General features: G+C 38.2%; 1 protein-coding gene across 4 annotated transcripts; it reads right to left on the bottom strand.

Annotated features, from left to right (window-relative positions):
* Positions 1–120: 120 nt before the first annotated feature.
* LOC143863831 (bZIP transcription factor 1-B-like) lies at positions 121–22,631 on the bottom strand. Of its 4 annotated transcripts, XR_013240997.1 has the most exons (14): positions 22,388–22,631; positions 18,399–18,533; positions 18,253–18,309; positions 18,037–18,138; positions 17,365–17,451; positions 17,170–17,229; positions 16,323–16,489; positions 16,190–16,241; positions 8,426–8,468; positions 8,061–8,317; positions 7,911–7,988; positions 7,764–7,792; positions 883–1,008; positions 121–654 (listed from the first exon to the last, which is right to left on the bottom strand). XR_013240997.1 is itself a non-coding variant. In XM_077374610.1 (13 exons), exons 2-13 carry the CDS (start codon positions 18,441–18,443, stop codon positions 583–585), a joined length of 1,146 nt encoding a protein of 381 aa, XP_077230725.1. In that variant the 5' UTR covers positions 18,444–18,589; positions 22,388–22,628; the 3' UTR covers positions 121–582. The 4 variants fall into 4 exon arrangements, 3 of the variants coding, with proteins under 3 accessions (XP_077230725.1, XP_077230724.1, XP_077230726.1); XM_077374610.1 differs by lacking the exon at positions 7,764–7,792 and having other exon boundaries at positions 18,399–18,589; positions 22,388–22,628; XM_077374609.1 differs by lacking the exon at positions 7,764–7,792 and having other exon boundaries at positions 22,388–22,628.
* Positions 22,632–22,731: the final 100 nt, after the last annotated feature.

Genomic DNA, 22,731 nt, shown 5'->3' with positions numbered 1-22,731 from the left:
TTTCCAAATGGGGTTATCAACCCTCTTTAACAATTTTTCAAAAAAGTGTCCCATGTTGGCAATTCTCGTATTTTGATGCCCCCCATTGGCAATTTTTCCAAAGAAGGAAAGAAACTGAAGAACTATGTAATGAGATAGGAATAGAAAAAAAAAAGTTACAGAATTTGAGACTCACAATCTTTCCTAATCTCAGTCACGACAATCTTAGGAATGTGAACCACTAGGTGCCTAACGGTGAAAACCCACCTCTACAAAAATTATGTTCATTTTTTCTTTGAAGCCCAGTTAACATAGACACAAAAGTAAATACTGTAGTGGGCTACATTCCTATATAGAACTTCATATTTAGATTTCTATACTAGTACAATATCCTTATAGGACCTTCTGTTAGTAAAACTTTTGCAGCCACCTCTATTCCCCATTACACCTAACCCTAATTAGTCCTCTTACTCGCGCACAAAAAAGAATAACGAGACAGAGGATACATCAGCATCAGCAGAAATCAGACTCTTAAGAGAAAACTACTTTGGGGTGTTAAATACACTACCTGCCTTTCAATAAGCTCTCTTCATTAGGTCTATTTTACTTGGCTTCTTGTTTAATCTGAACATCATCCTTTCTTGACTCCACACCCTGGTGTTTCTCAAGTCTTGCCTGCACAGATCCCACACCATGCACAATGTTTTTTGTTTTTTTGAAACAGCCATTTACAAACTTTAATACAAACCCAGTTAAGGGAGAATTGAAAGAGCAAAGGAAAGATTGAGCACAAAATTTGGAATTTCTAATGAATACATGAACAAGCATGTAAGCTTAATAAATGGATAGTGGAGATCAAGAGAGAGAAGATCAGAAGGTAAGAATCACAGTTCAAAAACTTACAGCGAGAGAAGCATTTTCCATTGCCAGTTTCTCACATTCCTCGTGGATATGATCTAACTCTGTGCTGAGAGAACTATTCTCCTCTTTCAGAGTTTCCACACGCTTGACCAGTTCTTCACACTCAGCCTGATTTCAAATCATAGGTCATAAATAAAATTAAAATGATGAAGAAAAGGTCTTATCAAAATCCAATATGTACATATATGGATAAATATGTTTGCTAAAGTATGCTATCATGGCCTATTAATATTGCCTACTCGTCACCTAATTTTTGCTTCCCTCAAGGATGGGTTTTCCTCGTAAAGGGACCAACCTATGGACAAAAGGTTTAGAAACTAGACTCATACAGCCATCTATCTGATTATATATATTTTTGGAAAAATTATTAAAAAAATGCAAAGTTTTTGTCTAAATTGTGAATAAAGAGTAGTGATTTGAAATTTATAAAAAAGGTGTTGTTAGGTGAGAGAAGACGGCTTTTAGGACAAATATACCCCTCCTACCTCTTTTTTCCCTCCACCTTTTTGCACCTATCCCTATGCACTTATTACCTTCTCACCTACCACCTTCTTCCTCAAGGCTTTTCTAACGTGGAAAACTCCATGGAAGGGTTTTGAAGGTTGCCATTTACAACAGGGTTTCGTATTCACGAGGGTTTATTCATGATAAACTTATCGAAGCAGTGTTACAAAATGCAAAGAAAATGGATTTTGAGCTTAAAACTGAATTTTGTTGTTTTCCCCATTTTCAAGATAAATCCATTTTCTTTGCATTTTTTTATTCTAAAACATCAAAACCAAGCTTCAATTTATGGCTGCCCGCATGACACTAAGATCACAACGTATATCCCTATTATCCTTGGAACTATTACTCAATTTGAAGATAAAAATCCTTGGAATTATCCCTATTCTCCTAGCTTCCGTCGGAAGTCCGAACAAAACTTCGGACTTCCGAATGGAAGCCAGTATACGTAACCAAATTACTGGTTCCATTCGGAAGTCCGAAGGTTTGTTCGGACTTCCGACGAAAGGCAGTCAAACTTTGCAGTTCGGTAATTGTCATATGTTAGTACATCCTTTCGGTATTTTTTTCTAATTTTACTACTTTGCTTCCATTTTTCCGTAATTTTTTATTTAAAACTTAGAACTTCTGCCACAAATTCGTAATGATTACTATTTTTTGCTATTATGTTTTTGGTAGCCACCTTTGAACCCATGTTACTTCTGCCAATCTTTGCATCAAAGGATGTGCCACAAGCCGACAAGTGGCCTCGGCGAAGGTGGCTAGCAAATTCCTATACAAAAAAAAAATCTTAAAAAATACGACAAAAATTCGAGTGACCCGCAGGTCAACCCGGCCCATACGGAGGATCGGAGGGAAAAAAATATAGTGGGCCCTGCTTATTTGAGTGATCTAAACCATTTACTTCCTGGGCCCTTTCATGTGGTGCCATAAAATCTTCTCTACAGGATGATCATAACCCTCTGATTTGTTAAGGCTGTTTTTATGGGATCCATTCATTCTAACCCTCTATAATCCTAATGGTTCAGATCATCCTATGGGATCCATTCATTCTAACCACATTTTCTACCCCGGAACCACTAGGAAACCACATTTTCTACCCTTGAACCACTAGGGAACCACATTTTCTACCTCGGAACCACTAGGGAACCACATTTTATAGTCTGAAACCACGAGGGAACCACATCTTATACCCCAGAACCACTAGGGAACTACATTTAATACCTCGGAACCACTAGGGAACCACATCTTATACCTCGGAACCACTAGGGAACCACATTTTATACCCCGGAACCACTAGGGAACCACATCTTATACCCCGAAACCAATAGGGAACCAAATCTACTGCCTTCCGTCGGAAGTCCGAACGTTTGTTCGGAAGTCTGACTCGAAAGTCCGAACAAACCTTCGGACTTCCGAATGGAACCAGTAATTTGGTTACGTATACTGGCTTCCATTCGGAAATCCGAAGTTATGTTCGGACTTCCGACGGAAGCCAGTAGAACAGGGATAATTCCAAGGATTTTTATCTTCAAATTGAGTAATAATTCCAAGGATAATGGGGATATAGGTTGTGATCTTAGTGTCATGCAGAGAACCATAAATTGAAGCTTGGTTTGATGTTTTAGAATCCAAAAATGCAAAGAAAATGGATTTATCTTGAAAATGGGGAAAACAACAAAATTCAGTTTTAAGCTCAAAATCCATTTTCTCTGCATTTTGTAACACTGCTTCGATAAGTTTATCATGAATAAACCCTCGTGAATACGAAACCCTGTTGTAAATGGCAACCTTCAAAACCCTTCCATGGAGTTTTCCACGTTAGAAAATCCTTGAGGAAGAAGAAGGTGGTAGGTGAGAAGATAATAAGTGCATAGGGATAGGTGCAAAAAGGTGGAGGGAAAAAAGAAGTAGGAGGGGTATATTTGTCCTAAAAGCCATCTTCTCTCACCTGACAGCACTTTTTTTATAAATTTCAAATTACTACTCTTTATTCACAATTTAGACAAAACTTTGCATTTTTTTAATAATTCTCCCTATATTTTTTAATGGCAATTATCTGATTATATATCTTACCCAATTACAAAGAGATAAAATCAATGGGAGCACACATACATGATTCACAATAGGGGTGTTCGTTCGGCTATAACCGAACCGAATAGGCCGAAATTTGATAACCGAATCAATTATCAAATTTTGATAACCGAAATTTCTAAAAACCGAACCAAAACCGAATCGATTAAAAATTCGGTTATAACCGAATAACCGAATAGTGGGAGAAAAAGAGGGAAAAAGCAAAATCTCAGTTTGGGTCGGAGGGCTAAGATCATCCTATCGAAATGATTTTTTGAGCACAACCTAATTAAGTTGTGATTAATCAAATAGACGGTTTTGATTATCCTACGAAGTGCCCATATAACACTTTTTTTGAAAAAATAATGGTTTTTATCATAATTTCGGTTATTCGGTTAACCGAATTTTTTTTTTAGATAATCGAAACCGAATAACCGAATTTCCAAAAAAAAAATAATCAAAACCGAACCGAACCGACCAAACCAATTCGGTTCAGTTCGGTTATAACCGAATAATGAACACCCCTAATTCACATGAAATAGATGGAGTGTCAATCAACACAGCATCAAATACATACCTATATTCTTTATTGAAGCTACCCTCACATATTTTATATATATATATATATATATATATATAGAGAGAGAGAGAGAGGAAAAGGATTGTACGCTCGACCGTACCTAAGGTTAGGTACGGTAGAGTGCCAAATCACATGGGTCCCACATTTTTTTGGGTCATCTAAACCATTCATTTGCAAGGCCCCATCATAGATAGGGTGCATACCAAAAATCAGCTCCATAGGATCATCCTAACCCATCCATTTGTGGAGGTCAAAATGGACAGACACTGTTTGTCCACAAATCTGCCCATTTTGCCCTCCAGTTTTGGAGGGGTTAGGATGATTCAATGGTGCTGATTTTTTGTACACACCCTATCTATGATGGGGCCTTGCAAATGAATGGTTTAGATGACCAAAAAAAATGTGGGACCCATGTGATTTGGCACTCTACAGTACCTAACCTTAGGTACGGTCGAGCGTACAATCCTTTTCCTCATATATATATATATATATATATATATATATATATATTGAATGGTAGAAGCTACCCTCACATTCTAAGCATGAGGCATGTAATGCATAAGTTCTGATGCAAGGCAAACTACAAGTCAAGACAAGTATACATATCCTGACCATCCAAAGGGCATAAATTTGTACTCAGCAACCATTTAAGCAAATTTATATCTTAATTGAAAGATCTCTTTGGGCCCAACAATCGCTAATTTTATTTTTCAAGATTTCACCTTCAGTTCAGGACTAAAAAGTGATGAAATTAGTAACCATATTAATTAATTTAGTTTTTAATTCAAGTTTAGAAGTCCTTACCTCAATTAGGATAGGGCCAGTTAAGCTATAATGAAGGGCTAGATTAGATGTTAATGAAGGGTAGAGATTTAAAGCAAATTTTATGGTAGCTTATATAGTATTTTTTTAATAGTAAATATCATTAATTGGGAGAAGACCGAGGAGGTCCACCCCGAAGGAGAACAGAAAGGAAAAAGGTTACAAGAACAAAAAGGAAAAATCTATCAAGGGGGCAAGAAGTCAAGCATCTCTAAACCCGATCTTGCAACCATATCCCTTGCTAGTTTGTCAGCTTCACTATTAGCAGATCGCCTAGCATGATTAAAGATAATGGAAGCTCCATCGATACGATCTTGGATCTCATAAAAAAGACTCGCAAATCTCCAAGGGGGTACAACTGATCCTCTAAGCCACTGTCGAATTGTGTTTAGAGAGTCTCTCTATACAATCGTGGAATCCAATAGAGCTTGGTCTAAAATCTTTAACCCCTGATGAACCGCTCTAACTTCAACTCCACTAGCATCCGTGTGACCTATGGGTCCCAAAAGAGCCCAAAGGACTCTACCACAAGAATCCCTCAACAATCCATTGATGCCTGCAGGGCCAAGATTGCCTATGCTAGAGCCATCAAAATTAGGTTTCACAATGCCTACTGGAGGGCATTTTCAAGATTGATTGATATTCGGGCGAATTTCCCTACTTGTACACACCTCCTTCCATCCTTTCCAAAGCTTGTAAGCCGAGACAAATTGGAACATAGGGATGGATCAAGCCCACGCTATGATAGAAGCAATGACTTTGATATAGAGGAAGTGAGGAAGATTTGGCTTTGCCCTCAAAGATTCTAGTGTTTCTCTCTATCCATAGGAACCTAACAAGCATAGGTTCCACAAAACTTTTCCTTTTTTTTCCCATAGATTTCCCGCCCAATTTTGCACCAACTCAGAAAATTTTGAAGGGAAAACACATGATATGCCAAATCTGGATAAAATACATCCCCAAACCACGGTAGCCACCCTGCAATGAATGGGGAATAAGTGGTCTATGGATTCACCTGACTGGATGCACAAGGAACAATGATCTATCAACCACATTCCCCTTTGCGCAAGAAATCGATCGTCTGAATCCGGCCTCTGCAAACCGCCCGGCTAAATAGGCACACGAGGAGGAACCTGGATCTTCCACACTTTGGCTTCAAGGGAGGAAATAGGTGAAGGCACTAGATGATGATAAAAGGATTTGACAGAGAAAACCCCAGTAGAGTCCCAGATCCATATTCTCAAATTGCCCCCGCCCCCGCCCCCCACACGTTTAATTTAACATGAATCTAATAATTCAAATAGCCTCACCAAGGAATCCAACTCCCTGTCTAAAAAGTTCCTTCTAAATCTAGGTTGCCATACTATGTTGTCCTCTACTCTTTCAAAGCAGTCCCTAACCATGATATCCTTAGGTTCTACCACAAGAAATAAATCCGGAAACAAGTCCTTCAAAAGGGAAACCGAGCACCACAGATCATGCCAGAAACTAATGCAATCACGCTTATACACTCTAAATCGCGTACCCAATCTGAAGCGATGAGATACTTTCAGAATATCTCTCCAAACAATAGCCCCTTTCTTCTTATAAGGATCGTCAGATTCCCAATGTCTAATCTTAGCACCATAAATGCTGAGTATGACTTTAACCCACAAATGAGAATGCTCTTCTCTGAATCTCCATAACCACTTCCCCAACAGGACCGAGTTCATCTCTCTAATTCTTCTAATGCCAAGGCCACCCCCTTTTATGGTTTTACAAAAATGCTTCCACTTTACCAAAGGAATGCCCTTTTTAGTATCACTGCCACCCCAAAGAAATCTGCGCTGGATTTGTTCAATGCGTTTCACAATACTTATAGGGCACTTAAACGTAGAGAGCTGATAGATGGGGATGTTAGCTAAAACCGCCTTAATGAGGGTGAGTCCACCTCCCTTAGAAACTAATTTTTGTTTCCAAGGGTTCAATCTTCTTTCAATTCTTTCAACAATAGGGTCCCATGAAGGTGTTTTTTGTTTATTCAGACCAAGGGGCAGACCCAAATAGGTCGATGGAAGCCGATCCAATTGACAGCCCAATATATTAGCTTGACCCGCTGCTACATGAGGCTCAACGTTCAGCGCAAATAGTAGACTTGTGGAAATGAGTTCTTTGACCAGTAAACAACTCATAGCATCTAAGAATAGATTTCAAATTAAGGACATGCCGAACAAGGGAGGAGCAAAATAATAATGTATCATCTGCGAATTGTAAGTGCGAGACCTTAATGCCATTCTGCCCAACCGCCAACCCTTCAATCATCCCAGAATTAATACCTTTATTTATGAGCCTGATCAACGAGTCTGCCACAATATTATGTTTATAGCGCATTTATATTATGTTGCGAGGGATTTCTAGCTCTTCTAATGTTATGTTTTGATAATTGAAGAATCCAGGAGCTCTTACTCATTATCTGTAATCTTTGATCACTATTCTAGCTGTTTTCTTTAATTTCTCTACTTGATTTTCAAATCTAGCACCTGTAAACTTGCATTATGTGCCAAGTGCCACGCATGCCAATTACACACTAGCACATAAACAAATCCAGTAATCCACACCTAGTGCACCATCCATGGCACGCATGTATATGTCCCTAGGAAGTACATGAAATGTGTCCATCTCAAGAAGCAAGAAGAATACATGAAATGTTACCACCAAAACATGTGGGTGCAAGAGGAGAAATGGAAGAGTATTGCCACCAAAAGTCTTGAACGTTTATTCATTATCTTTGATCACTACTTTTGCTGTTTTCTCTATTTGATTTTCAATTCTAGCCACGCCAATTTGAATTATGTACCAAGGTTCATCCATGCCCATGCACACTAGCAAAAAAATAAATCCTCACCTATGTGTGCAACATCCATGATTGGATACCTGCGACCACAATTATAATAGCAGTAAAGTACGTACATGGAACACTACAAGTAGAACAAATTGCGGACTCCTAACAATGGAAGAGAACTAATGGTAATTGTACTTATATGCTTCTAACCTGCTTCCTCAGCCTTGAACGGCGAGCTGATTCCCTGTTAGATTGTTTTCTTCTTTGCCTCTTAAGCTCTCTTTCATCCTGAGTTCCAGAAAGGAAAAGTCTCAGAAACATAAGGCAGAGGGAGGCAAACAAATCAAAGAGAGGAAAAACCTGTAGCCAGAGATCTGAAGGAACACCATCCCGCAAATCCATAAGATTGGTGGGAACTATGGCTCCTGTAGGCCGTACAACAGGGACCTTGCCTCGTGTAGAGGATGCAGTGGGCCCTCCCCAGAAGTCCATGCCAATGTTAAGGTTCGTTGTAGGACCAGTAATGCTGTTTAGTGGGATGGCCATCATTGGCATAGTTTGGTTCACCATGGTCTGGGTTGGGGAAGCTTGTGTAACCCCATTCCGGGATGCACCAGCTGCCATCCAAACAAGTGATATCCAGATTAATACTTTCAAGAAGGCCAATATTTAACCTCAAAGCAAAGAAATGAATAGGCAGGTCAATCTCAAATACTAAAACATACCACTCCCTGAACCGTGTTCGCAGGATAGCGTTTGCTCCGAACTCTGTGAGTAAATGAATTAATTATTTCAATTTACAAGATTCGACCACAAGAAGTAAAGTTTCCAAAGCAATCACAAAAAGTTTCCAAAATGATTCAATCACATCAGAAGGAAATTCCAAAGAAGTGGAAAACTGTTAGTAAACTGTAATTGCAAATATTTTAAAGCAAATACACTAGTATGAGAAAGCTGATGTGGATTAAGTAGGTCTAAGTATCTAACCACAATATGTCACTGTGTTATAAACCAACATATGCCAGAAGCAGATAAGTTTGAGCGATTGTACAGGCCCAAGCTTAAATAAAATTTAATTATCTGCACCACTCCCAACCCATCAGTCGATAGTTTTTTCCCTCAAAAGCCACATAACGGTAGGGATGCAACTCGGGTCGGGTTGGGTCGGGTTGAGGCCAACCCAAACCCGACCTGAGGAACCATTTACTCAACCTGAACCTTACCCGACCTGAGTTCCAATCCGAGGAGGTTCATCTTGATCCGACCTGGGGAACCCCTTCCTTTTCCAACCTGAACAAAGGTTACCTTGAACACGGTTCGTTCTGGTACGCGGTACAGGAACGGGAACGGGGTACGATGGTATCCCGGTACGAGGTACGATGAAGGTAGGCTAAGTCAGTTCGCTATTTCGGCTTGCGGGTAGGGGTGGACATGGTTCCGGTTTTAACCGAAGAACCGAACCGAACCGGCTGCTTCGGTTCGGTTCGGTTCTGCAAAATGATGGTTCGGTTCTGGTTCCCAGAACTGGGAACCGATGGATTTCGGTTCGGTTCTGGTCTGGGGACCAGGAACTGAGAACCGAACCGAACCGGCACTTCATTTATCATTTTTTAGTATTAACAAAAAGGGGGTGTTGATATCATTTTTTAGGCTAAGAATTTGTTAATTCTTTAACCAAAAAGGGGGTTGTTGATATCAATTTTGAGGCTAATATTATTCAAAAGAAATTAAGTTAGAGTGTTAGACAAAAGAAAACCCTATATTTGTTTTTTTGCAAAACCCATCCCTTTCCAGTTTTCGACTTTCTGCTGCGCCTCCACCCACCTCCGTCCGTCCGACCGGCGTGGTGAAGACGAAGAAGAAGAAGAAGAAGAAGAGGAAGGTATGTGTCAATTTCTTCATTTTTCTTTCTTCTTACATTTCCTCCGATTGAAGCCCTTTTTTTCTTTGGATTTGCAAAACCTACTGAAACCCCATTTTTTTCCTTTGCATTAGGATTTAGGAGAACCGATTGAAACCCTATTTTGTTTTCTTTGTATTTTGATAACCGATTGAAACCCTATTTGTTTTCTTTGGATTTTGAGAACCGATTAATGATACTACCTTTAATTTTTGTTTTGATTTTGAGAACTGATTGAAATCCCCCTTTTTTTCTTTGATTTTTAAAACATTGAAGCCCTTTTATTTCTTAAAAGGGTTTGCAAAAGGCCCTGTTTGTTTCAGGATATCAATTTCTTCTTCTACACATTGTATTGTATAGTTTTACATAGGCATAAAATTCAAGAAGAAACAATCCATCCAAAATTTCTCATGGTATCAGAGTGACAAAGCTCCTGACCTCTTCTTTTTTTCTCAATCTTGCCTCTCATTCACATCGTCCTCTCCCTTCTTGGGTGTGTCACGGCTAATCCTCATATTGGTACATCCAGTACTTGATGTTGCAATCTTGATAGGTGCAGCCCATCTCCTTTTTCTTTTGGTCACGCATTGCCAATCCGCTGCTGCTCATCCAAGAGATCTCATTACTCTTTGTTTATCGATTGATCAACATTGACGGTCATTCCATCATCTCCTTGGTGATCGCTTCATCATCATTAATGGTCATTTCATCGTCTCCTTCGGTGATCGCTTCATCATCCAGTTTTGACGGGCAACACCAATATTCGACAACTTGGCTGGAGATTAAGACGTATTCTCGTCGTTCCGGACTCATTTACGGCACGCTTTTTCGTAGTCTCAAGCGCACTTCCGTTGAATCTTATTTGAATATTGATCATTTTATCAATCATCATTACTTGGTTATGGCTTCATTCACGCTCGAGCAATATAGCAAAATCTTCTCAATGCTTAATGGGGGTAATGCACAGCCTATGACACGTTGCAGGTACGTCCATTTGTTGTTCTACTTCTTCAAATCCGCATTCTTGGATTATTGACACTGGTGCCAGTGACCACATGGTCTCCTCTCCCCATTTAATACGATCTTCTTCCAGAACCAACTTCGCACAACCCGTTAAATTACCTAATCTAAAACAGGGCCTTTTGCAAACCCTTTTGCATCTAATCTAAAAGGGTTTTGTGTTGAGGTCACACCATTATTAATCCTAGTTTAGGGTTTTATAAGTGATGCTTGCAGAAAAAAATGTGCACATATTGGTAAATTGATCATACACCGACTGTCTAGCATTGTATGTACTATGTAGTACCCATGTATGGGATATTAATTTTTTTATTGTTTTTATTTCTTATTAGATGTCAAGTATGGGAGACACCTACAATCCTAATGCCGAAGTTGGTGGAGGTTCAAATCCTACTGAGGAAGTCAGCTCTCAATCTACAAAGGTATGCCCCACTAAAAAAAGGCTATTATATCTGAGGTGTGGGTGCACTTTACTAAAGTCCTGAATACGGAAGAGGGGAAACCTGAAAAGGCAATATGTAATTATTGCAAAAGTGCTTATACATATAGTAGTAGTTATGGGACTAGTACATTATGGAAGCATTTTAGAAATTGTCCTAAGTATCCCAATTTTCAAGACAAGAGGCAAAAGCTTCTTTCCTCATATCAATCAGTGTCACAAGAGGGAGGAGATAGTAGTCTTGTTGCATGGAAATTCGATCAAGAATTGTGTAGAGAGGCACTCACTAGGATGATCATAATTGATGAATTGCCTTTTAGGTTTGTGGAACGAGAGGGTTTCCGGTATTTTTGTAGTGTCATGCAACCTAGATTTAAGTTAGTTGGCCGTCGAACAGTGGCTAGAGGTTGTTTGGCATTGTATGCCAGTGAGAAAAAAAAAATGAAGGACTTGTTGCATAAAACAAACCAAAGAGTTTCCCTGACAACAGATGCATGGACTTCTTTACAAAATCTTTCCTATATGTGCCTTACAGCCCATTTCATTGATCATGATTGGAAATTGCATAAGAGAATAATAAACTTTTGTATCATTTCTAGTCATAAGGGTGAGGCAATAGGACAAGCTGTCGAGTCATGCATGATACAATGAGGTATAGAAAAGGTGTGCACAATTACAGTAGATAATGCAAGTTCAAACGATACAGCTGTTGGATATTTGAAGAAAAAAATTTCTAATAGAAATGGTTTCATTTTAGATGGTGAGTTCTTTCACATGAGATGTTGTGCACACATACTAAATTTGATTGTCAAAGATGGGATAAATGAGGTCATCGAATCGATTTCTCGAATTCGTGGGGCAGTAAGGTCATTAGGAGTTCTCCATCTAGATTGGGAAGATTCAAGTCTTGTGTGGAGAAAGAGAGAATCACATGTAAGAGTTCTCTTTGCCTAGATGTCCCAACTAGTATGGAACTCTACTTATCTTATGTTGGAAACTGCATTGAAATTTAGAAAAGCTTTTGAAAGGCTTGAAGATGAAGATGTACTTTTTGTGACAGAGTTGAAAGATGGGTCTCCTACTTTTGAAGATTGGGATAATGCTCGAGTGTTGACTCATTTTTTGAAAACTTTCTACGAGGCTACTCTACGATTATCTGGATCTTTGCATGTTACATCTAACTCATACTTTCATGAAGTTTTTAAAATTGAACGTCAGTTGTATGAGTTGTTGAAAAGTGAAGATGTTTTTTTGAGCAATATGGCTTTCAAAATGAAGGAAAAATTTGATAAGTATTGGGGAAACATTGATAAAGTAAACATGATGTTATTGCTTGCTGTGGTGTTGGATCCTCGATTTAAATTGAAGTATGTTAAATTTTGTTATTCTAGACTTTATACTTCGGATAAGGTTAGTGCACTCACTAATAGAGTAGGTGGAGCATTACATCGTCTTTTTGTGCATTACAAATCTATTTCCTCACTGCCCACTACTAGTACAGTTTAGAATGTAAATGACATGGAGGTTGTTGAATCGGAGTTTGTTGACTCAGAGTTTGTTGCATTCTTAAAAGAAGAGGAGAGTGAGGATGCTAAGTCTGAGGTGGATAGATACTTAGAGGAAGGATGTGAAACTCAAGACCCAAAATTTGAAATATTGAATTGGTGGAAAGTGAATAGTTCTAGATACAAAATTCTTTCCCAAATAGCAAGAGATGTTCTAGCTATTCCCGTATCCACTGTTGCCTCGGAGTCTGCTTTCAGCACCAGAGGTCGTATTCTTGATCAGTTTCGCAGTTCTCTAACCCCTAAGTTAGTGGAGTGCTTGATTTGTGGACAGGATTGGTTACGGGCTTCGCCACTCCCTATTGAAATAGAAGAAAAGCTAGATGAACTTGAAGAATTTGAATTAGGTAACATTTTTTTTTAATGTTAACTCAATTATTATGTTATAATTAATTGTAGGAAGCTCACAAAAATTTTCATTTTCATCAAAATTTGATTTATATTATACCTTTGCAGTTGATAGTACGGAATTTTCTTTGGATTGACCTTGAAAGTCGAAATGCCACTTCACTCATGTTTTTTATGGTAAATGGCTTCAACATAACTAAATTTAAATAATTTTATTGCTTCAGAAAGTTTATCTTGCAATATTTAATTTATTATTCAGATACTAATATACTAAATTTATGTTATTTTTTCAGAATATCTATGGATCCGAGGAAAAAATGATGCAAAGAAGTGTGAGCTTGGACATTGGAGGATTGGATGGACTTTCTTTTTATTTTTCCCTCTTTTCGATTTGATCATGTGCATGTTATATCTTTTTGTGGTTTCAAGTTTCAACTTTGAAGTTTGAAGTTTGATGGCTTGGGATGTTTAGACTTTAGATGCTATGTTGGGTTGTGACTATATCTTGAGTCTTGACTATTCTTTTAGGTGGAGAAGAGGTGGTGGTGTTGTATCTTGTTTTATTTTTGGGTCTTAAGTGGTTTGGAAATTGGATGGTTTGGATTTTGTTGTACTTCTCACAGGTTTGTATTTGTATGGTTGGTCTCTTGAATTCTAACAGGTTTGTATTTGTATAAAGGTGGCCTTTGGTTGGTCATTGACTATTTTACATGGTTGGTTTCTATTCTTTAACAGGTTTGTACATTAATCAAACCTGAAGGTGGTTTAGATATACATGGCTTATCTCTTGAATTCTAATAGGTTTGTATTTGTATAAATGTGGCATTTGACATGGTTGGTCTCTTTTAACCTTTTTAACCTTTCAATGACATGGTCTCTTTCAATATGTCTAAGTGCTTAGTATGAGCCATGAGGATGTATTTCAGGTTAATTTGGTTTCAATATGTCTAACTAAACAACACGGATTTTGTTCCTTTGGTTTTGGGGGCCGTTTCAAATGATGCCGCACACACTTATTCTGATAATGGCACTTCCGACACTATTAAATTGCAGATAAATTATATGGTGGACGTCTGTGCAGGCACATGCAGCCCCAAAAACAATTGGGCCCCATTTTTAGGTGATCCAAACCATTCATTTGTAAGGCCATGATGTAGATAGGGTGTGCCCAAAAAATCTTCTCCACAGGATGTTCCTAGCCCTTCGATCTGTGGGGTTTTAAAATTGACGGAAGAGTATAAAAACCTGCACGGATCAATGGTTACTATCATCCTACGGGGGGCACATATAAACTGTGAAGTGTGAACTGCTAAAACAACTCAATAGAATCTTTTAAAAAAAAGATATTCTAGGCACAGTGGCACACCCTATCTACATCATGGTCCAACAAATGAACGGTTTAGATCACCCAAATAATGTGTGCCCCACTATTTATTTTGCCTAGCACATGCTTGTGCTGCCATACACAGTATAAAATCTCTAAACTGTATTACTATTACAAATGATAACTGCAGCAAGACTACAAGTCTACATTGTCTAAGTGACATGGTCTCTTTTTGTTACTGTTGCAGAACCAGAACCGAACCGATTAAATTCGGTTCTGGTTCTGGTTCGGTTCCAGGTTCACCTGGTTCGGTTCTGGTTCCAGAACCTGGGAACCGACCGTTGGTGGTTCGGTTCTGGGTTTATCCCAGAACCGAACCGAACCGAACCATGTCCACCCCTACTTGCGGGACAAAACCAAAAGCCTCGTGTATCCCATTCATATACATTCAAAATGAAAATTCCAGTTCCAATCCCATCCATAATATATAAAATTTGAAGATCTCCAAATGTCACTAAATTAAGTACCAACAAACATTGCATTCCCAATCTTAAATGAAAGCAAACACAAAATAACTACCCAGTTCTGAAATAAAAACATAAAAAACATTAACAAATTAATAAACTATTGTATCATTCAAAAAAAAAAAAAACGAATAAACTATTGTGCAACTCTCTTTCTAGTTCACCGAAGTGTTCCCTCTCTCTATGCATTTCTCCACTTCCCGCGGGTTGCCTAAGTCACCAATTTTGGTGATCCAGATAGCAAATGACCCACGTTTCGGGTCAGCGATCCTAGATCGCAGGCCGGAGGGTGGATGGGCGACCCCGGTAACCAATGTTTTGAAAATCGGAATCGAATCGTAAATCGTAATTGGGGTTGAATCGTATCAGATTGTAAATCGTATCGTAAATCGTAAGATTCATTCAAAAATATAAAAAAATATGTATAATAAAAAATTATAAATAAATTAAAGAATAAAAATAGCCAATTATTCATTTTTCATCCAAATTCATTAATTCAAACAGAAACTACCATGATAAGCATTCAATATCGTAATACAAATTGTTTGTTGACAAACTTGACACATACTAATCATCTAATTCTCATCCAAAACCATGAATTTTGGTTAATAATCTTTAAAAAAAGGCACATGATCATATCAATTCTCAAAGTCTCAAACATCAAATGAGAAATATCAATCATAAAAGACGGGAATCGATGTTGTCCTTATTATGGTAGCCTCCCACGTCGACTCCCACCTCGATGAGAGTAATGCCCTCAACAAATGCTCTGTGCTCGATTGGTTCGATTTGTTGGATGTCCTAATCCTCCTCAATCTTCTTCCTTCTAATGAGAGGGATTTCAAAGGCTTCTTGTAATGTAGAAAGGAAATGAGGTTTTTTGAAAGAAAGACATATTTTCTTTTATACAAAACTTAATTTGGATAAATCGCATAAATCGTATGAATCGTACGATTTACGATCGAATCGTAAGATTCAATAAAAAATCGTAAGATTCATACAAATTAAGATTCATCATGGGATTCAAATCGTTTTGCCTAAGAATCATAAATCGAATCGTAAATTGAACCGTAAATCGTAAGATTTTCAAAACAATGCCGGTAACATTGACCCGAACCCGACCCAACCCGAGTTTTTAAGCTTAGCAAAAAAAAAATGATTAAAAATGTTGGGTTTCACTAGGGTCGGGTTGCCCAAGCCCTCATTCCGAACCCGACTTTTTCTTTTTCAGGTTGAACCCGACCTGAGTTGCACCCCTACATAATGGTGGTTTTTCGAAGTGCATCAGTCTACATGAAATCCTTAAGCATCCCAATATAGAATAGAAGCAAAATAGGTAAATAAAAACAATAGGTTAGACGTTACATACATTTTGGGAATTGGCACCGCTTCCTTCACTCGAACCTTCGTTTCCACTCTCACTGCATATTAGTTTAAGCATGAACACTGTTCCAGCATGCCAAAATTGCACTAGAAAGTCTACAAAGCCTGGATTAGCTTACCTTTGTGACAAAACACCATTGGCATACACTACAGACGGTTTTTCCATCTCATTACCATTGCCTGTAAGCATAGTCAGTCTGCCTAAGCTTCCTTCGGATTTCTTTAGAGTACTCTTTTTCCTAACTTTGGACTTATCCTCTAGTTCAGCGCTACCAGGTACAGCAACCTGAAACTATGCTTCAGTATGCAAAACTTTCATTTCTAGATGATGGCTGATAGAAAATCAAAAGAATGCCCTTGTTTTACATGGGGCCATTTGGATAACGTCATTTTAAAATTTTGGATTTTTACAAAATCTAGGATTGATGAAAGCATGATTATTCAATCTTGGATTTTAAAATAGGCTGTTCGGATAACATACCATAATTTCCATGGTTTTGGAAATATGAGAGAGAGAGAGAGAGAGAGAGAGAGAGAGAGAGAGAGAGGAAAGGAGGAGGAGGAGACCAGCTGTAGCTTTTTGAATCCCGGATTTAGAAATCTTGGGTTGCGAGAAAGATTTTCAAAACCATTTTTTCTTATGGGCTGCGGATTATAAAATCCAAGCTTTTAGCTATCGAAACACAAATTTCAAGCTAAAATCTGGATTTTATAATCCTAGATTCTAAAGTCCGCGTATCCAAACGGCCCCTAAAGGTCTTAAGAACATTGTTTTGGTAAACTTTGAAAAACAATTAATAACAATTTACCAGATAGTGACGCAGCCTTGATATTGAACAAGGAAATAATTCAATCTCCTAAAGATAATTTCAAATATTTTGCAGAGCCACAAAAAAATTTATTCCTTTGAGGGCTGAGAATCAACATGATGTTCAAAAGTACCCAAATGTAGAAGCTAACACTCACTGTAACTTCGGCAGTCCCGTTTGGTGAAGGCATTGCGTAAGGGGCATATGGACGAGATCCCTGACAAAAAAGTATGAAACACACATATTAGGCAGAAAAATATAATGCGTGAATCCTATTACACAGAAGTAAATCTCCAACAAATGGAAGTCTTAGATCCAAACAAGAAAGTACACAAGAGTAGCAGCAAAATACCGGTGGAATGGATAGATGAGAATATAGTCCTCCATGGGGATACATAGGAACATATGGAGGAGGCGTCCCATATGGAGGCATTATGTGCTGCAGGAACAATAATATTAGAGATGCTCACAAATTATAGGCAAAGAGCTTATGGCATATCCACTCACTTAGTTGTCAATTCCGTTCCATTCCGGGAAAGGGAATTAGGAACAGAAATATGCATGAGATATTCTGATTGGACTTCTGGAATAAAATCCAGAAATTCCGACTGCAATGGGGTGATTCAGAAATTACATCCGGAACCGACAAAAAACAGTGCGAGTTACTGTCACAACTTATCTTTTCCAAATTTTGCACATTTTCATTAGGGTTTTTAAATGAAAAGGAGGGGGATTTAAGGTATTTCACCCCTCTCGGTCAAGCAGGAGATTTAAAATCCATCAAGAAACCCTCTTCTGGTCGCATTTAGGGTTTATTTTTTTTGGTTCCCCAAGACTTTATACCGAGGTTGAAAACCACCTTTTTGGTCATTTTATGTGCTCTCTCCCAAAGTTCTTCTGAAACAGAACAACGGAACAGGCAGAACAATAGAATGTTCCAATCCAGATAAAAATGGAACATAATTGACCACAAAGCCCAGACAAAAACTTAAAACATATAGACGTGAAACCCACGCAAAGATACCTGACCCCACATGTATGGATGACCTTGAGGGCTGGATGGCAGGGAAGAATGAAAATACCCAGGTGGGGGAATAGGAGGTGTTCCAGCAGAGTTATAATATGCCTACAGGTAAATATACAATATGACATAGGATTGATAAAAAAATTCCATGCAAGCAAATATAAAACTCTTACCATTCAGAAGAAGAAGAAAAGGCAAATATAAAACTCTTCTTACCTGGAAGGAAGCCCAATCAGGATATACTGCGGCAGGACTGCTAGGAGGAGGATGCTCCTGCAGAAAGAATAAAAGAAAGCTTCTCAATACAGTTAAATGAAACTACCCTTTTCTGCATATTAGAAATTGGGTTTGCACATGCAGACCTGTTTAGGAGTCTTCGTAGGAGTATCCACCCCTCCATTGCCCATGATTCAAGCTTGCTGCATCACCTTTAAACCTCTTCCAAATCTTCTGAACCCATTCTTAAGATGGATAATGCATGTTGCCAATCTACATACCTTAATCAGGAGAGATGAAATAGAAATAATTACAATGCCAAGTCATCTCACCATAACTGTATATCCAAGAGAAAAAACAAAAACACAGAAAGGAGTCATATAAATCCAAATGGAATATCGTGTGCACCTTCTAGTCAGTTAAAGAAAATAAACAAAGTAACTTTCCATTTTCAATTATCTGATGGGGATCAGTTTAAAGTTTATAAACGTAGACAAAAGAAAAGGAAGGTAAAATGGTCATTTTCAGGGCATCCCATGTCAATCCAGTCAACCCCAGGCCTTAGTATGTAGCTTCGTCGAAGAGATGGGCCTCATGTGGGAGGTAGAAATATAAATAGATTGTTTTAAACTAAGTTTTAAGTGGAGGGGTAATTTGGGTATTTTGAAAGTATCATATAAAGTCACAAGTGATTTAAGTTGAGGAAGAAAAGGGGGGGGGGGGGGGCTCTGTGTTTTTTTTTCTTAGGTTGAGTGAAGGGTATTCATTTAGCCGACCCCAACTAGTTTGGGAAAAAGGCTTTGTTGAGTTGAGTTGAGTTGAGTTGAGTGAAGGGTATTCTAGTCCAAAGTGAACTCTCTCTCTCTCTCTCTCTCTCTCTCTCTCTCTCTCTCCTTTTGTTTACATATTGTGAGATTATACCGAAGAAGCTTTTGCTTTGGGAAAAAAAAAATTCTTCTCGTTCGATTGTGGTGTGATGGTCAATCAACCTTAAGGTGTGATGCCTTAGGCTCCAGATGTGTGAGGCCCTCAATTATCTATCTTCACGATTCTATCTTCTCCAAGGTATTATCTAAATCTACTTTCTTTTTGTCAAATTCCTAAATCTACCAATCGATTGAATGCTTTAAGAGATATTGCTGCTTCATTAAAGGGTTTTTGTAAGAGTATCAATGCAGAGTAAACTCAGAAATTCATCATTTTTGTGGCTTTTTTTACCTGAGAATTGAAGATATTTGAGATTCCTCTTATCCTACATCACATTTGGTATCAGAGCCTAGGTTCAATGGCTACTAGAAGTAGGAGGAATTATAAAGAGAGTTGGATTGAAAGGGATTGGATAGAAAGGGATCAAGATGATTGTATATGTTAAGGTAATAGAGAGTTAGTTGTTTAGAGGAACAGTTGCACATGAACTCTACTCGATGTGATGAAGTGGCTAATCAAGTTTTGACCAACCAGCCAAATGAACAATCCGGTTAGAGAGGAAAATCACCAAGTGATACCAACACTTAACCATACCCAAAATTACATTGTGAACACTCATACAAATAAATGGGCACAAGAGAGATTTGGTGGAGAAATGTTGAGATGGACATTCAAAGAGTTGTAATCCCTCCACTTACTCTGTGGAAGAAATTAAGCCTAAATTGAAACACAAGCGCCTTCCTATAGATTTATAAGACTGACTCTTTAGAAGGAAGTCTGAGCGATGAATTATATGCAGAAATTTGAGGAACTTGCCATTAGATGTGGGACTGCTAAAACTCCTGCTCAAATCCTATCTAGACTCAAGAATGGGCTTAAGATCCAGCATCCGCTGTGAATTAGCTACTCGGATTATTGGCCTTGAAGATGCCTTTCACATCACCATGAAGGCAGAGAAACAAACTAATATTAGGAAGTTTGGAGAAAACACTTCTTGAAGGGTTACCAAACCAGTCGAACTATGAGGACGATGTGAATAAATACAGAAGAAATAGAAGCAAAAGAAGAGAAGAAAATAAAAAGGACTGGTTAAAGGGAAAAGGACAAAATGCAGACCTATTTCAAAAAAAAAAGGACAAAATGGCAGAGTAAGTTGTATAAACGGAACCTAATGTGGGAATCCTCTCCTTTTATTAACTACTTAAGATGGAGAAATTACATTATTACCATTCAATAGGGAAAAGGACAAAATGACAGACTTCTTTCAAAAAAAGGACAAAAATGGCAGATTAAGTTGTATAAAAGGAACCTAATGTGATGCCTTCAACACTCCCTCTCAAGCTGAGGAATAGATGTCAATCATTCCCAGCTGGAAAGAATCTTATGCTGACTTATCATAAGCACTTTGGTAAATACATCTGCTAATTGATCTGGTGACCAAATGTAAGGAGTAGAGATAATGCAGGATTCTACTTTTTCCAGCACAAATGATGACAGTCTACCTTAGTCTACCTCTATATGCTTGGTTCTTTCATGAAACAATGGGTTAGAGGCTATATGGATAGCAGCTTGATAGTCATAGGATGCAGGCATTGAATAATGTAAAGAAACAACCAAGTCAAAAGTAAATCCTTCAACGAGAACAACTCACAACTTGCTATTGTCATCGCCCGGCATTCAATTTTTGCATTAGATCTAGCCGCCACACACTGTTTCTTGCTTTTCTAACTTAATAAATTACCTATGACGCACCGATGTCCGATCGGACATTTAGATTTTGCGCAACTTTTCAGGTCAGTCGGCGGCATTTAGTCAATTACATGTTGTCTTGGACAGAACAGGGGAAGCAACCGGTGGATGCCGACCATGGCCAATGGCATTTGATCGGACACACCGCCCATGATCAGTGGAGCCCAATCGGACAGAGGGCAGTCCGATTGAACACCTGTATGCCTTTTTTGTCATTGTTAAAAATCTTGCGAGATTCGAAAGGGGTTTTTTGGATTTTTTTTTTTTTTTTTTTTTTTTTTTTTTTTTTTTTTTGAAAAATTATTCCTAGGAATGTCATTAGGTCTCATAGGACATTAACCCCCCTCTTCAATTACGAAAAATACAGCTTATAATCGGAGTGCTAGACAATGTTTGATAGCGGTGAGTACAAAATCAGGTGTCTACACTGACCACACTAAAAGTGTAAATAAGATCAGACCTGGTGATGGTAAGGTATATCTACTTGCCCACAATTCTTGATATTTACCTAGATTATCAATTAGTTTATCATCTTCTAGTGATATCCTATGATTGGATTCCAAAGGACTATCAATTTGTTTCACTCGAAGATTGCCTATCTCTGTAAGGAGATCTAGAACATATTTCCTCTGTGATAGTGAAACACCAAGATGAGATCTAGCAACCTCAATTCGAAAAATGTATCATAAAACGCCAAGGTACTTTATGTCGAACACGTGTTTGAGTTCTTTATCCAATTCCTGTATCTTTTCCATGTCATCAATGGTTGGATCTCCCAGGAGTCCACTAGAGGGGCGATTAGATGTGATCGTCTCGGCATTCCTAACGTTTGTGTTGGATAAGTACTTTATATTGTAGTGTGGTTCTGTTGTGGAGTTGTTTAGTATTTTGGTTGGGTTTCAGAGGCAAAGTGCCATGTCCTCCTCTTGTACTTCTTTAATTTCTATCAATAAAAATTTCAAAAGCAAAGTGTTGAATCCTCAGCTAACTACGCCGCTCTCCTACACTAATGTCCAGGCAATCAAACAAAACCACATATACCATACAAAAATGCAGCAACTCCTCAAGTTAAAATGATCAGAGCTCAGCTCTTCAGAAAGAGAAAAGAAACAGTTTTCAGATAAAATTGTGTTTCCTTAAGCCCTGTTTGGATTCCAGTATTTTTCTGGAAAAGTTTAGAAAGTAAAATATTTCTAAAATTTACTACTTTTTTAAACACATGAAAAAAGATAAAACTTGAACCAGCCCTATTCAACTTTGACTTGGAGATCCCTAAAATTTATGATAATATGGTTAATATCCCTCCAAATTAACCATAGTAAAATAATTTCCCTCTATATCATGGAAAGTAAAAAAATTCTAAACAAAAACTTTTCCATCAGAAAGGTTTTTCTTGGGCATTAACAGATTCAGAGCTTCTGAACTCAAAGAAACAAAACCCAGAAAGCTTCAAATGTACCTGAAAGTGTGAGAAGAGAAATCAAAGAGTTCTGAAAATCCACCACTCTCTCTTTTCTGGTGTATGAGGAGGAAAACAAAAACCCTAGAAATGGAAAGAGAAAGATGAGATGAAAAGGGGAGATGAGATTTGGGACAAACCCAAATAATATTTTTGTTTGTTTTATGTTATGAGATTTAACAGTCAAAGTCAGTGGTCACAAAAACAAAACCCTTCCCGTCACACTTCTCAGACCTTTCCCTCTTAAATCTCAACTGCTTTCAACCCCACCTCCTGCTATAGCTACACCCCTCACGCGCACGTTAGCATAAACGGCGCATGTCTGCTTCTTTTTTTTTTTTTTA

This window comes from Tasmannia lanceolata, unplaced genomic scaffold, assembly GCF_043159265.1.
Source record: "Tasmannia lanceolata isolate RefF3 unplaced genomic scaffold, GAP_Taslan_0.1 ptg000044l, whole genome shotgun sequence".
NCBI lineage: Eukaryota > Viridiplantae > Streptophyta > Magnoliopsida > Canellales > Winteraceae > Tasmannia > Tasmannia lanceolata.
The sequence above is the reverse complement of the archived record's forward strand: the minus strand, read 5'-3'. Positions and strand labels throughout refer to the sequence as shown.